The 15987-nt window shown below is 43.1% G+C and overlaps 1 protein-coding gene across 1 annotated transcript in view; it reads left to right on the plus strand.

Annotated features, from left to right (window-relative positions):
* The window catches only part of mtpn (myotrophin), a 59293-nt gene that overhangs the window by 23203 nt on the left and 20103 nt on the right, over positions 1–15987 (plus strand). Inside the window, exon 2 of the mRNA XM_069903707.1 lies at positions 8850–8963. Coding sequence (XP_069759808.1) covers positions 8850–8963 — 114 coding nt within the window. The remainder of the gene's footprint in view (positions 1–8849; positions 8964–15987) is intronic.

Below are 15987 nucleotides of genomic sequence, written 5' to 3' on the forward strand. Positions count from 1 at the left end.
AAGTATCTGATATAGTGTCTGGATGGGAAATACAAAAAGATCAAAGAAGGATATTTGAGATGACAGCAAGGTAAGGCTGTGATTACAGAGAGAAAATGTTGCAGCTGATTCTGTGACAAAGAGGGAAATACGAGACAGAATTTCATCACTGCTGTTAGATATATGACAATTAACTGGCATGAGAGGAACAGCTTATAGCCTATTATGTCAAAGGCTGCAGCGGACCTGTTGTACTTCAAAGAGCTATATTGGTATCTGGAGCAGAAAAAAAAAGAATTCTCTTCAGGATGAATATAAATTTTGAAGGCTAAAAATGTGTTCAAGGACTGGAGATAGAACACTAGTTGGAGCTGGGTTGACAGTTTGCAAGAACTGAAGAGTCATGTTTTTTTTAAAGATATGTTGCAGTACAATTCAAAGTTCAGATTTATTGTCAGAGTATATACATGACATCACATACAACCCTGAGATTCTTTTTCCTACAGGACACGCAGAATTTCTACATATCAGTAATGCAAAAAAGACTGTACTCAAGAAAAAACACACACACACAGTAGTGAAAACAGATCATTTCCTGGGTGGTGTGGATCTTGATGATTGTTGCTGCTCTCCGATGGCAGCGTTCAATGTAGATTTTCTTCAATGGTGAGGTGAGTTTTGCCAGTGATGGGCAACGTCCGCCACCTTTTGCAGGGCTTTCCACTCAGAGGTATTGGTGCCCCCATACCAAGCCGTGATGCAGCTGGTCAGTACACTTTCCACTAGGAGTTTGCCATAGTTTTTGATGTCATACCAAATCTCTGCAAAACCTTAGAAAGTAGAGGTGCTGATGTGCTTTCTTCAGAATGAATTCATGTGTTGCATTCAAGAAAGGTCTTCTGAAATCGTGTCACCCATGAATATAAATTTGCTCACCCTCTCCACCTCTAATTCCCACAACGATCACTGGACTGTACACCTCTGGTTTTCATCTCCTGTAGTCCATAATCAGCTCCTTAGTTTTGGTGACATTGAGCAGAGAACCACCAGTAATATCAGATGACATGGAACAACAAAAGTGATTGGTAATGTTAAAGCAGTGGCGGATTAACCATTAGGTTGAGTAAGTTGTTAAGGGTCCCGGAAGGTAAGGGGTCCTGAATCCCTAGGCTTTAATGCCAACTCAGTAAAGGGTAGGCACCTGATCTCTACATATTGCGTCTGCACAGGTGAAGCCGGCAGTGACTGTTGGCCAGAGTGAGCATCACACCATTGCTTGGGTGGCACGAGCGGCAGTTTCTGGGAGCCGACGGCATGAAGATCTTGCATCGACAGCGGCATGGGTGCAATCCTCCACCTACCCACCAAACTTAGATTTTTAACGACCAATTCAGTTGGAGAGACATTAAAAATCTAATAGTTTGATGGGAGGGTAGAGGATGATTAGGGGGTGGGTTGGCGACCTCTCCCTGTCTGGCAAGCTGGCTGGATGGGGACCTCTCCCCACTTGGGGGGCTGGTGGAACGGGGACCTCTCCCTGCCCAGCAGGACTGTGGGATGGGGCTGGAGGATACAATCTCTCCTTGCCCAGTAGGACAGGGTCAAGGGCGAGTGGAGGAGAGGCAATCTTTGTCGGGAAGTTGAAGAGGCACCCTTTGTCGGGAAAGTGACCAAACCTTGGAATTTGTGATATTGTGGGGTTTACCGTTAAACGGAAGTATCGAAGCAGGACTGTGATCAAGGCGCAGGCGTTGAATTCTGAGCAAACATCAACTTTCTCTCCCTCTTCTTCCCCTCATCCTTCTATTTACTGGTAACACTTGCTGTTTAATTCAACGTTTGTACAGAATGTTGAGAGGCCCAGGCAGGATAGAGTAGGTTGCAACATTAGGGCACAATCTTGTAGTTGTGGAGAGAACAGAGATTCTGATTCTGTTATTTGAGGGTGCTGTGATGGGACTAGAATAAACCCTGAACTTTACGTAGATGTTGACCAAGACTTGAGAAATAACAATGAACTGAGATAGCTATTTACTACATTCTTTATAGCAAATTCCTATTAGCAGTGAAATGACCACTGGTTAAATCACAGTTTGTAATCTCATACTATCTCTCCACTTTGCCCACAGTCCATTCCAACACCATGAAGTACAAATTGTGCAACCCATTCCGAATGTTAAAAGTGTTAAACAAGAAAGTCTGCAGAGTTATGGTCAAATGCCAGAGAAGCCAAATTGTAAATTGAGTTGTAAAATCACAGTGCTGGAGGAACTCAGCCAGTCTCGCAGCATCCATAAGAGGTAAAGATGTACTACCAATGTTTAGGTCCTAAGCCCTTCTTCAGGGTATCTTCACCTCCTGTGGACGCTACGAGACCGGCTGAGTTCCTCCAGCATTTCTGTGTTTTACCACAATCACAACGTCAGGTGAAAGATGGTGGCTGTGGGGCAGGCAGTCAAGTTCAGGGGAGGTCTTTACTAAAGCTCAGCCTAGGACCTGGGTGGTAGTTAATTCGCCACTGGGTTAAAGTCTAGTTGATTGGACCATCAATGAGTCTTGTTCACCCTAAAGTCTGTGAAATAAATAAAAAAGAATGCTGGTAGTGTCCTGATTCCACACCTCAAGTTTCGTACTTAGCCATTAAAATTATACTTTTAAATTTAGCAAATGCAAAAAGAGAAATCTATTATGCTTATTTAGTGCATTTATTTTCCATTTTTTTTAAGCCCTTTGAACAAGAAATGTTGGTATTTGTTAGTTTGAAGTGAACAGTCCCGGCAATATGAGAACAGTAGTTACTTGCTCAGTAATATAACAAAATATTGCAACCATTTATTTTTGTTTATGGTTATATCTTTTCACAAAATATTGCCATGATGAGCTTATCTTTTAAACTTATTGCAAATGTTAAACCTGTCATGTAATTTATCTTTCTCACACTACTCTGTTGCCTAATTTTGTGTATACTTCCAATCTTTTGTCACTGTTAATGCATTTAAAGTCTGTATTTCATACTATTCCAAAGTGATGTAATTAATCCATTAATTAATTCACAATTAAGATATTAGCCAATAATTTCATTTGTAAAATTATGGATGCATTTCAATAATATCATTTTGCAGTAGCTCGGACCAACACGGGAAATGGCCATCGAACGTGGTGTCTGGCAAAACATTGTTCAGGCTGAAACGTCTGTTTCCATAGGCCGCCGGCAGAGTGGTGAAACTGGCCAATCACCGCTGGTGGATTGCAAAGGGTCCAATCAGGCCTGGACATCCAAGGTAACCAATTGGCAGCTGGTCTGCTCAAACCTTGCCCCGGTGGTGGCGTGGCTAAGCTGACTATAAAAGGCATAGCTACTGAATAAATTCAGTGTCGAATACACTCTACTGGTGTGTGTGTCTTCTGCAGATTCAAGCTACGGCTTTGGGCTATAACCTAGCTGTAGCCATAGCGACCTCACTACATTGGTGACCCAAACTGGTCCAAATGGCGTTTTGGACCAAAAGATGGAAGAGCCACCTGCGATCAACACCGTAGCATTGAAGTTGCTGGCTTCTGGACAACACATCTGTGGGTTCCAGCAAGCCAAGGGGCAGTTCACCATTTGACGGATCTCCACAGGCGGCATGCGCTACTACCACGTGCTCATTGCCCTCAATCAGGACACTGCAGCCCACATCATTGGCTTCCTTCACCAGCCCTCAGAACAAGGAAGGTATATGGTCATCAAAGACCTGTTAACCCACACTTTCTGGCTCTCAAAGCGTGAGAACACTGCCCAACTGTTGCCTATTGACGGTTTGGGGGATAGGACCCCTTCTGCCCTCATGAGTGGCATGCTCACTCTCAACAATGGCAACACCTCCTGCCTCTTGTTCCAGAAGATCTTTCTGGAGAGGCTGCTCAAGGACATCCGGCTGCTTATCGTGGAGGAAGACTTCGATGACCCCAGGAAGGTGGCTGCCCAAGCAGACCTGCTGTGAGTGGCAAAGAGGGACATCTGTGCTTCGCTCGAGCAGGTGACAGCACCATGTCATCAGAACCAGGCCAGGAAGAACACCGACTGACCATCAGACCAACCGACTACTCGAATGTGAGTATACTGTTTCTATCCGAGGCCCATCGATGCTGTTCCCCCTACGCATTCCAGGGAAACATCCAGGTCGGTTGTCATTAATGGTTGCGACAACCAGCCAACTGCATCGCCTGCTACATGTTCAAGACTCCCTGTCTTGATGGACACTGGGGCACAATGTAGTGTAATTCCCCTGACCAACCTTGGAGGCCCACTGCAGCAAAGTGGGCCAGGAGCTCCAAGCGGCAAATGCTCCAACATCCAAATATTCGGGTCCTGCACAATTCCCTTATGCTTCGGGGACAGACAATTCACTTAAAAGTTTACGGTGGTGGCTGTGCAACAGCTATTCCTGGGTGCATATTTCCTGCAGGCCAACTCACTCCTGGTGGATTATCAAGTGGTGCTGGCTGGAGCACGCCCGGACACTTCAGTCACTCTCACTCAAGGGCACTGAACTCACCTGCCCCCACCTGCACTCAGTGAGTACTGCCAACAATGAATTCTCTTGGGTCCTAGCAGAATTCCCCTCCATCTCCATGCCTCACTTCCATTTGGCAGAACCCAAACATGGGGTGAGGCACCTAATCGTCACAGAGGGCCCTCTCCTACACGCCAGGACGTGGCGTCTCCCCCCTGAGAAACTCAACATAGTCAGGGATGAGTTCAAAAGGATGAAGGAACTCGGCATTATGTTGTGCTCCAATAGACCTTTGGCCTCCCTCTCTACATAGTCCCAAAGGCAGCGGATGGTCGGAGGCCATGCGGAGACTACTGCCCCCTCAACGAGGCCACCATACCGGACAGCTATCCCCTGCACCACTAACCTGCAAGGGGCACGGATATTCTCAAAGGTGGACTCATCAGGGGCTATCATCCCTGATCATGGTACACCGCAAAGACATCCCAAAAACTGCCATCATAACCCCCTTTGGATTGTTTGTATTTCTCCACATGCCCTTCAGGTTAAAAAACGCAGCTCAGACTTTCCAGAGACTGATGGATACAGTGGGCAGGGATCTGCATTTTGCCTTCGTCTACCTCGACGACATTTTAGTCACTAGCCACACCCGCACAGAGCAAGGCGCCCCCTTAAAACAGTTATTGTCCAGGCTGACCGATTTCAGCAAAACCATCAACCCAGCCAAGTGCCAGTTTGGCCGAGAGACTATTGACTTCCTGGGCCATCGTATCGACCAACATGGAGTCAGACTGTTGCCCACTAAGGTGGATGCTATTCACTCTTTCCCCAAACATCGACGGTGCAGGGACTACAAGAGTTTGCAGATATGGTCAACTTTTATCGCTGCTTCATACCTGCAGCGGCCTGCATCATGAGCTCACTCTTTCCCCCTCATGGCAGGACCCAGTAGGTGACCGAGGCCTTCCCGGCCACCAAAAATGCCCTAGCCAATGCCACCTCCTCGTGCACCCGCAGGCAGACACCCTGACCGCCCTCATGACAGATACCTCCAGCACAGTGGTCGGGGGTGTACTTGAGCAATTAGTGAATGAACAATGGCAACCGCTGGCCTTTTTCAATAAAACACCTCAGGCCACCAGATCAAGTACAGTGCCTTTGATAGAGAACTGTTAGCCTTATACCTGGCAATTCGGCACTTTCATTACTTCCTCTCGGACCACAAATCCCTTACTTGCGCCTTCAGTAAGGTGTCAGATCCTTGGTCAGCCAGGCAACAGTGGTATCTGTCCTACATTTCCAAATTTACAATGGACATTGAGCACATAGCCGGCAAATCCAACATGCCCTATCCCATCCAGCTATCTTGGCGGTGAACGACCCTACCCCTGGCATCGACTACATGTCCCTGGCTAATGCGCAGCAAGCAGCCCCTGACATTCAGGCATACCGGACAGTGCTCACTGGCTTACAACTGAAGGACATCCAGATCGCTCCCGGCAATTGCATGCTGCTCTGCGACACCTCGACGGGTAAACTTTGCCCTGTCATTCTGGGTGCATGGAAGAGACAGGTTTTCGACTTGGTGGTCCACAACTTGGCTCACCCCACCATCAGGACTGCAGTCAAAATGGTGGCGATCAAGTATGTCTGGCATGGCCTCTGTGGGCCAGGACTTGTACTCAGTGCCAGTCATCCACAATCCAGACTCATATCAAAGCTCCACCACAGACATTCGAGCCAGCACGCTGCCGTTTCAGCCACATGCACATTGACATTGTAGGACCCCTACTCATATCCAGAGGTGCACGTTACCTTCTCACAGTGGTCGACCAGATGACCAGAGACGGCGCCACTATCAGAGGGTTCCACAGAAGCACGTGCACACGCTTTACTCAACGCTTGGGTAGAGCGTTTCGGGGTCTCCGAACACCTTGCATCGGACAGGGGGGCCCAATTCACTTCCAGTCCATGGACTGCCTTAGGCCACACCCTGTGGACCCAACTCCACACCACAGCATATCACCCACAGGCCAACAGGTTGGTGGAGAGGTTCCACAGACAAGTTAAGGCAGCCTTAATGGCACAGCTAACTGGGCCAACGAACTCCCTTGGGTCCTGTTAGGCATCCGCACTGCAGCCAAGGAGGACCTCAAAGCATCCTCTACCGAGTTGGTCTATGGAGCACCCCCTTATTTTACTGGGCGAATTGGTGAGGGCCCCTGAGGACTTAGGGGAGCCCCTGGCGACCACATTGTCCCGACTACGCAAGTGCCTAGGCACCCTGGCCTCCGCTAAACCTAAACCCCATGGCCATCTCTGCACTTGCATCCCAAAGAACTTAACTGACTGTAAATACATGTTTGTTCGCCACGGGACTCTCCAACCACCTCTACAGTGGCCCTACATTCAGACACAATGGCTCCGCTTGTGTTTTAGACATTGGCGGCAGGGAAGAGACTTTCACACTTGACCAGTTGAAACTGGCCTATTTGGACTTTGATCAGCCCATCACTCACCCGACCCCACAGCACAGGGGTCAGCCTCCTAAAAACAGTGCCGCGATTGCAGGTTCTGGGGGGGCGGTGGGGGGGTGTCATGTAGTAGCCTGCCCTTCGGCAACCAGCAGAACGTCGTGCAGGTTGAAACACCCATTTCCATAGGCCGCCGTCAGAGTGTGGTGAAACTGGTCAATTGTCGCCAGTGGATCATGGGGCCTAATCGGGGCCTGGGCATCCAAGGTAACCAATTGGCAGCTGGCCCACTCAAGCCACGTCCCGGTGGTGGCGCGGCCGAGCTGCCGCTGAATAAACTCACTGTCGAATACACTCTACTGGTGTGTGTGTCTTTCTTCTGTGGATTCAAGCTACAGCCTTAGAGCTATAACCTAGCTGTAGCCGTAGGAACCTCACTACAATTTCCTATTATTTAAATAGTCAATAAGCAACATTATTAGGTGTATTTGGTTTTAATGCAAGGAGTGTACTTCCCCCATGGGAATATTTTTTGATCATTTTGACTGCTTTACTTCCCTGGATGCTACTTTGTGATACAAATTAAGTATGCGTGTGGATTAGATTTATCTTTTTTTTAAGTAAAAGCTTTTTTTTTTAATTAACAATTCTTAAAACATTTTTTACTACACTTGTTTCTGGAGGCCATGGTAGTTTCCGGGTGCATTTTTTCCTAAAAAAAACCATTTCAAAATCTGAGATTTGCAACAATAACATCTGTTACTTTAAAACTTTTTTAAAAATTAAAAGTCTGAATAAAAACAGAACATGCTGTGCGTATGTGCAAATTGAAATCTAGGTAATGGGATGCTGTTTGATCCTATTAAACTTATTTTCAATGGTTAAAAAATTCATGGAGTCAAATATAAAATTACTTGGATGTTGTGGCCTCGCCATGAGAAATACCACTAACTTCCACAGTAGTAGTGTGGCTTGCCACTGCACAAATCCTCAGCCAATCCAGCACTGAAGTCTTTTGCAACCCAGATGTTATTTATTCACTTTACTGCCACAATTATTTACAGATTAACCAAAATTTTCCTGTCACATTCTATCTCTCCGATCATTTCCTCTGCTCGTTTGTTGTGACTGGTTTTGCATCGTGTGTTGGATCCCATGAATCAAAAATGGATATTATAGGACAATGGCAAAAATGAGAAGTTAAGTTTTCAGAGTTGAGGGCATTGAAGATGGAAGCAAGGCAACATTTCCACGTCTTCATTCAGTAATTCAGGAGGACGAAATGGTAATGAAGGTTATTGCAAACAATTTAGAATATTTATTATGAAAATAAGTTAAAAAAAAAAATGAATCTGTGCAGGTTTTGAGGAAATATTCAGAAATAGCAAGGCCAGTAATCAGAAATGAGCGGAGGATAAGTATGGTTAAGATTTTAACTGGTGTGAAAGAATTAGGAAGAAATTAGAGAAACAATCTTGAGAATCAAGGAGCTTTCATTAATAGTGTTTATTGAAGATCAAGAGATGCTATATTACTTGAATTGAAACTGTTTTATGACTAACTTCCTGAATAGCTCTGTGATATTTTTCAGATTTGTCAAGATCTTTGACCTCTGAATAATTATATTTTTTTATTTAAAAAGCTGTATACATAATTTTAAAGACCATATTGTTCAGATTTGGTGCTATACTTTACAACATTTACGCTCATTTACTTGGATGTTTTGTACTTCATATTTAATATGATGAGGAATTTGATTTAATTTTAATGATCAACAGATTAGTCAAGTTTACTATTTAATATTCTTGTATATTTTGTTAGATACAGTGGGTATTTGTGAGATTTTGTAAACTTTGTGTCTGTTAATGCTAATAGCATTTATATTTTCTATTTTCAGGGTGCAGATGTGAATGCAATTGAAGTAGCTGGTCGTAGGCCCATCCACTTTGCAGCAGACTGTGGTCAACTTGAGGTTCTGGAGTTTCTGCTTAATGTTGGAGCAAATATTGATGTGAGATGAATACAACTATCTAAATGTCTATTATGAAATAGTGCAGTTATTGTTTTAAATGTACCTTCCAAAAAAAAATGTTTGTCCTTATATGGGATTGTAACCAAATGCTGAAAGAATTTGGACTGGTGTTGGGAATTCTGTATAAGACGGAGGAGCAGAAACCATCAAATCTGAGTTGATCCATTTTCTCAATCACCCCCTCTGCCTGGCCTCCCCGAAACCATTGATGCCCTCTTACAGAGGTCTAAAAAATCATGAGGGGTATTGACGAGATGTGCAGTTACAGTCTATATCCTAGATAAGGATAGAGAGCATAACTGTAAGGTGAGGGAATGTTTTTTTTTTACCTGGAGGATAGTGGGCATATGGAACGAGCTCCAAAAGTGGTGGAGCCAGGTGTGTTAGTTTCTTCAAAATAAACATTTGGATAACTATATGGCTGGGAGGGAATTAGAGGGGTATGGGCCTAATGCAGAAGTGAGGTGAAAGCAAGAGGATATGTTGTTAGCCATGGATAGGCCAAGCTTGAGCGCTGTTTCTGTGCTGTAGGACTCTATAACTCTAATGATGGCTAACTTTTGGCCTTGCCCACCTTAACACAAATTTAAGAATGTACCTATTAAACTATTAACTTAGTTATCAGAAAATGGTGGCAGAATTCATCCAAATTTTCAACATTTATGCCATCTTGCATGAATTGGTAAGTTTGTCTTGTGATGCAAAGATTGGAAGGTGATGGATGTTATACTTTGACTAAGTAAGTTCCAGGAGTTATTGAGAAAATAATTTTATTTTTGTTGTGAGCAAACTCCTCAGATGGAAGCCATGGGGGGGAAAAAAATACAAGATAATCACAGGACATATACAAGAAGATAATGGCTCACTTACTAGCTTTGCTTTTAATGTCAGAGAACAAAGATGAAATGAATCAAGCTAGTGATATGCACATTTTAAAGTTTCAAACTTATTGCACAAATTGTGGACATAGATTTGCAAAACTCTTGCATTTTCAAGAGCCTTAAAAAGATACTGAAGGCAGCTCAGTGAGGCAGCAGCGTACTAATGGCACAGCTGGTAGAGCTTCTGCCTCCCAGCTTCAGTGATGGGATTCAATCTTGACCTGTGGTGCTATTTGTTTGGAGAATGTGCCTTCTTTCAATCTCTGTGGTTTCCTCCAGGTACTCTGCTTTCCTCTTGCATCTCAGAATTCAGGTTGGTGGCCCTTGTATGTAGATAAATGACAAATCTAGGATTAATTGGGAGAATAAAATGGGATTCATGTAGAAATAGTTTGATTTGGTGCTTAATGTTTGACAAGGATCAATAAGATATTTCTCTAGTGTTTGATTCAATGATGTAAGAAAAAGATAAAGTACAATGGAGTTGTTTGAAAGGATTAGGGTTATACATGCAGAAGTCACATTGTATTTCTTCCTTGGAGAGTGGAATCAAATAGGGTGATTCCTAACAAAATTCTCATATGTTCTAAAAGATTGATTCTTCCATTTGCTGAATTGTTAATCAAACTGTTAAGAATGAAAGGGATCATTCAGAAAATGATTTCCCCATAGAGAGATATTGAAATCTAGATCATTTTAAAGTGTACCTGTTGAGTAATTGGCAAAAGCCAAGTAAATGAGCTGGACCAATATTGGTCAAGTGCAAGCATCACTGATGAGCATAGGCACCATGATCTATCTAATGCTTCTTGGTCTTATTTGTAATCTAATGACAAGTATGATATGAATACAAATAGATGGCCATCTAAAAAAAAAAGTTGCTTAATTGTCTAGCCCAGACGAGGTAACAATGTGAAGAGCATCTGAACAAAAGGGAAAAAAATTAAGAATCGATAGCTTCAATTAGATGGGGTGGCTGTCAGACTGGTTAACTGTAGTATGTTGTGTAATTTTTATACATTATCCATGTTGAGCCAGAGCAGTATATATAAGCTTGTAAAAGTAGGCTTTATTTAATTTTCATTGCAGCCACGTTTAAATCAAGCGAATAGACTGATTTTCATAATCTCCTGAAATTGTAAAGAGGAGGTAGACCATGGGTTCAGGTGCATAGTTTGCAATGAATAAAAATCTGGCAATCAATAGGAGACTATGTTGGTTTCAATGCCAATGTAGTTATATTTATCCTTTTATATTTATCTTCCATGAGATGATTGATTAGTCACAGTTCTGACTTCCTGATGCTGTATTTAAACTCTGCACAGATTCAGGGTACATTTTATAAAAAGACTAGAGAAAAGCAAGAAGCAAAAACACTGAGATGGTCATTCTTAAAATAATGTTATGGTTGACAGATTTTTGTTGTAAAAATCCCCGTTACCCAGCATTAAATAACCAGAAACTCAAAATAACCAGCAAAAAAAACTGAGGAAATAAATATTTTTTTAAGAAAATTAATAGCTTTAAATAAAAGTTTAAAATTGTAGAAGTAAATGTTCTCCAAAGCAACATCCTACTCCTTGGGATCAAACATTCAGCCAGTGGAGTGCCCCAGTCATACCCCGCCTGCAGAAGCTATTTGAATAAAGTTTCATTAAAGTTGTGTTTGAATAAAATGGTGGCACCCAGGATGAAGAGCTGGCTAATGCCGCTGGGGAAACCCCCCCAAAGTGTCTCCCTATCCCTGCCTGATAAGTCTTTACCTTTATTAGTATATTATTAAGTATATTACTAAGGCTTTTTAGTATATACTTTATTAGTATATTATTAAGTATATTAGTAAGGCTTTAAATTTGAGGGAGAGGGATTAATTATGACTGCGGCACAGTTAGCATAGCAGTTAGTTCAAAGTTGTTACAGTGCCAGCGACTAGGGTTTAAATTTAAAGGAAGGCACACCAAGGGCCTGACTGAACACTTGTGAGGGGGTAAGTCAGATTCTCAACACACAGAAGATGTGCTAAGGCCCTGATCCAGATACTTGTGTGGAGGCAAGTCAGGTTGTCAGAGCAAGGAAGATGTGCCAAGATTCTGATAGGGACACTTGCATGGGGTGTGTTGGGTTGCCTCCAGTGTCTGACTGGGACATCAGGATGAATAGCCAGTCAATGCCGTTTGCCGCTGGGGTGACTCTCCCAAAGTGTTTTCCTATACCTGCCTAGTAAAAGTCTATATATTTATTAGCATTAGGTATATTAGTAAGTTTTTATCTGTAAATATGGCGGGGAGGGGGTTAATTACATTAGGCATAGGGGCTAGCACAACACTGTTACAGTGCCAGCTACTGGGGATCGAATTTAAATTTTGCAAATTACAGAAATTACTTGATTAAAAGGAACCTTGCATAATTAAAAACTATAATATATAATACTGATTTTTTTTTTCAATTACTTTACATTTTCCACTGTCTTTTATCTTTTGAACTGTATTCTTTTTAAGAGTGAGTCTCGGTCAAGCGGAAAATTTACATTTCCCACATCCACAATCCTCATAGGTGCTGGATAATGTATAGAAGAATCCAAAACCAGCTGAGGTTGATGGAGTTGAGGTGTTGTAATCAAATGATTAAAGTAGGAATAGCGTCAAAAATGCACACCGGCATTAACATTTGGAGGAGATGAGACGTTTTGAGAAATAACCGAATTGGTCACTGCTTGATTTTGTTTTAAATAGAAAATACCAAAACATTCATTGTAATCTTGCCTTAACGTGCCTATTAACGTATAATCTTTGGCTTGGCTTTGCGGACGAAGATTTATGGAGGGGGTAAAAGTCCATGTCAGCTGCAGGCTCGTTTGTGGCTGACAAGTCCGATGCGGGACAGGCAGACACGGTTGCAGCGGCTGCAGGGGAAAATTGGTTGGTTGGGGTTGGGTGTTGGGTTTTTCCTCCTTTGCCTTTTGTCAGTGAGGTGGGCTCTGCGGTCTTCTTCAAAGGAGGTTGCTGCCCGCCAAACTGTGAGGCGCCAAGATGCACGGTTTGAGGCGATATCAGCCCACTGGCGGTGGTCAATGGGGCAGGCACCAAGAGATTTCTTTAGGCAGTCCTTGTACCTTTTCTTTGGTGCACCTCTGTTACGGTGGCCAGTGGAGAGCTCGCCATATAACACGATCTTGGGAAGGCGATGGTCCTCCATTCTGGAGACGTGACCCACCCAGCGCAGCTGGATCTTCAGCAGCGTGGACTCGATGCTGTCGACCTCTGCCATCTCGAGTACTTCGACGTTAGGGATGAAAGCGCTCCAATGGATGTTGAGGATGGAGCGGAGACAACGCTGGTGGAAGCGTTCTAGGAGCCGTAGGTGATGCCGGTAGAGGACCCATGATTCGGAGCCGAACAGGAGTGTGGGTATGACAACGGCTCTGTATACGCTTATCTTTGTGAGGTTTTAACGTATAATACTTAAATAAGTAAAGTCAGGCAACTGCAGATTTTAATAAAATATTTCAATTATTTCAGAAATATCTGTCATCAGAAAATATGGTGAGAGTAATTATTATTATATCATGAGCCTGCCAAATGCTTCTGTACTTATTCACTGAAAGCAGTCACTATTTAAATTACACATGATCAACATTGCTAGATCCATATTAAAAGATTGATGTACAGTAATTTCTGCTGTCTGCTCATCATCCACAAGATAAATACTTAATAGTCAAAACTGATCAATCAACATGAGCTGCATCAGCCAGTAATGCACAGAATTATAGGAGATGATCAGGAGTTAAGGATGTCTGGCTTCATTCCAGTTTTTTTTCTGAGTTCTCAGGAGGCTAATAGGCCAATGCAGGATCAGCAGAATCTTCCACAGATAGGCAGGTGGTGGCTGATAAGGTGAGCAAATGGTTAGTTTGTGAGAAAGTCCATTGCTTCCCTTTGTGGTCTGAAGGCCTGACCTGCAGATTCTCCATCTCCATCTCCACTTGCATTGATGTGAGCCAGAGATTCTCAAGAGTTGGTGCAATTTGTCTAGCACACCCTGATTTTTCCTGTTTGTTTGGTATTTTTTTCTCCCCCATGGCAAATTAGAGTGATTCCTATTTAGGGAGTCTGGTGTTTTCCTCACAAGTGACATGACCTACCCAAAGTAATGGATTAAATGTAACTAGGACGTTCATACTGCAATGTTAGTCTGGGAGTGGACACAAGGTAGTTCAGCTTGTCCATTAAATGAATTGGAAGATTTTGTGAGATTGCACAGATTTCTTTCGGATGCCTTGATATGCCTCTAATAGTTAGTCCCAATCTTCAAAGGATATGGGTGTAGAGCTTGTCAAAAGACTTGTTGATCCAAACCAAGGCTTTTATTAGCAAAAGACAGGAGCTCTTCACAGGTGGCCGACCAGTCCGGAATGATCCGACCTGGCTAGGGACACAACCCTTTAAGGCCCAGACAGTAGGCGTGGCTTAGCTCTCAGCCAATCGCTGTAAGCACAGTCTAGATACTGTAACTATATACACTATATACATTGGTGATAGATCTGTACTATCACATTCTCTCAGCCAATCGCTGTAAGCACAGTCTAGATACTGTCACTATATACACTATATACATTGGTGATAGATCTGTACTATCACATTCTCTCAGCCAATCGCTGTAAGCACAGTCTAGATACTCTAACTATATACATTGGTGATAGGTCTGTACTATCACAATGGGATCGCTGGGATCATTGTTAAACCATGAACATCAGAATCAGAATTTATTGTCATGAACATGCCACAAAATATGTTGTTTTGCAGTGGCATTACAGAGCAAAAATGCTATAAATAAATTAGTGCAAAAATAAGAGAAAGTGAGGTAATGTCTGTTGTTCATTGTCCATTTAGAAATCTGATGACAGAGGAAAAGGAGCTGACCTTGTGCCACTGGGAGTCTGTCTTCAGGCTTCCCAATGGTAACAGTATGAAGAGGGCATGGTGAAGGTCCTTCAGGATAGAGGTTGCTTTCTTAAGACACTGCCACTTGTAGATGCCCTCGATGAGATGGAGATTGATGCCTGTGATGACGCTGGGCGAGTTCACACTGTAGTTTTTTTTTTGTCCTGTGCATTGGCAGCTCCTTAGCAGATAATGATGCAATCAGTCAGAATGCTCTCCACGATATGCCTATAGAAGTTTCTGAGAATATTTGGTTACACAACAAACCTCAAATTCCTCACAAAGTATAGCTGCTGGTGAGCCTTCTTCATGATTGCATCAAAATGGAGGCTCCAGTACAAATTCTTAAAAAGGTTGACAACCCAGGAATTTGAAGTTCTTGACCCTTTCCACTGTTGATCCTTCAATGAGGACTGGGTTGTGTTCTCCTGAAGTCCACAATCAGCTCCTTGGTTTTGCTAACGTGGAGTGCAAGATTGTTGTGACACCACTCAACTAGCTGATCTTCTCCCTCCTGTACACTTCTTCATTGCCGTCTGTGAATCTGTCAACAACCATGGTATCAGCAAATTTGTAGATAGCACTTGAATTGTGCCGGGCCACACAGTCACCCAAGATATGTGCCAGATCTGAGGTATTGAATACCTTTCATTTTCATCAGCCAAAAACTGTTGGCAACTGGTTGATAGTAGTATATTTCGTTGGCGACATCTGCTTTCCTCAGGTGGTTCCTGAGGTATGCAAACTGGTTCTCCTGCGATCTTTTATTGATGGAGGTCAGTGTAATGTAGTAAGGGTATTTCGATAGAGGAGCTTTTGTCTTCTGGATGTTGGTATGTGACCCATCCATTTAAAGGTCAAAGATTTAACCATTTAAGGAGCGGAAACAGGCCATGTCGGGTCCGCACCGGTTCACTAGAACAATTCCACTATCAAGGAGTACACGAGCTCAATGATTGGCTTGTTTAAACATTGAGTGGGTACCTGGAATGAATTGCTAGGGGTGGTAGTGGAGGCTGATACAATAGGGGCATTTTGGTTCTCAGCCTGAATGTGATTCTGAAATACTTGTTTGAATGGATTCTCATTAGTTCTAAAAATCACCACAATTCTCAATGGGAAACTTGCCCAGCGCAATATTCTCTCGCATCTTTCAAAAAGAATGTTTAGCATTTTACAGCT

This window comes from Narcine bancroftii, chromosome 11 (assembly GCF_036971445.1).
Source record: "Narcine bancroftii isolate sNarBan1 chromosome 11, sNarBan1.hap1, whole genome shotgun sequence".
NCBI lineage: Eukaryota > Metazoa > Chordata > Chondrichthyes > Torpediniformes > Narcinidae > Narcine > Narcine bancroftii.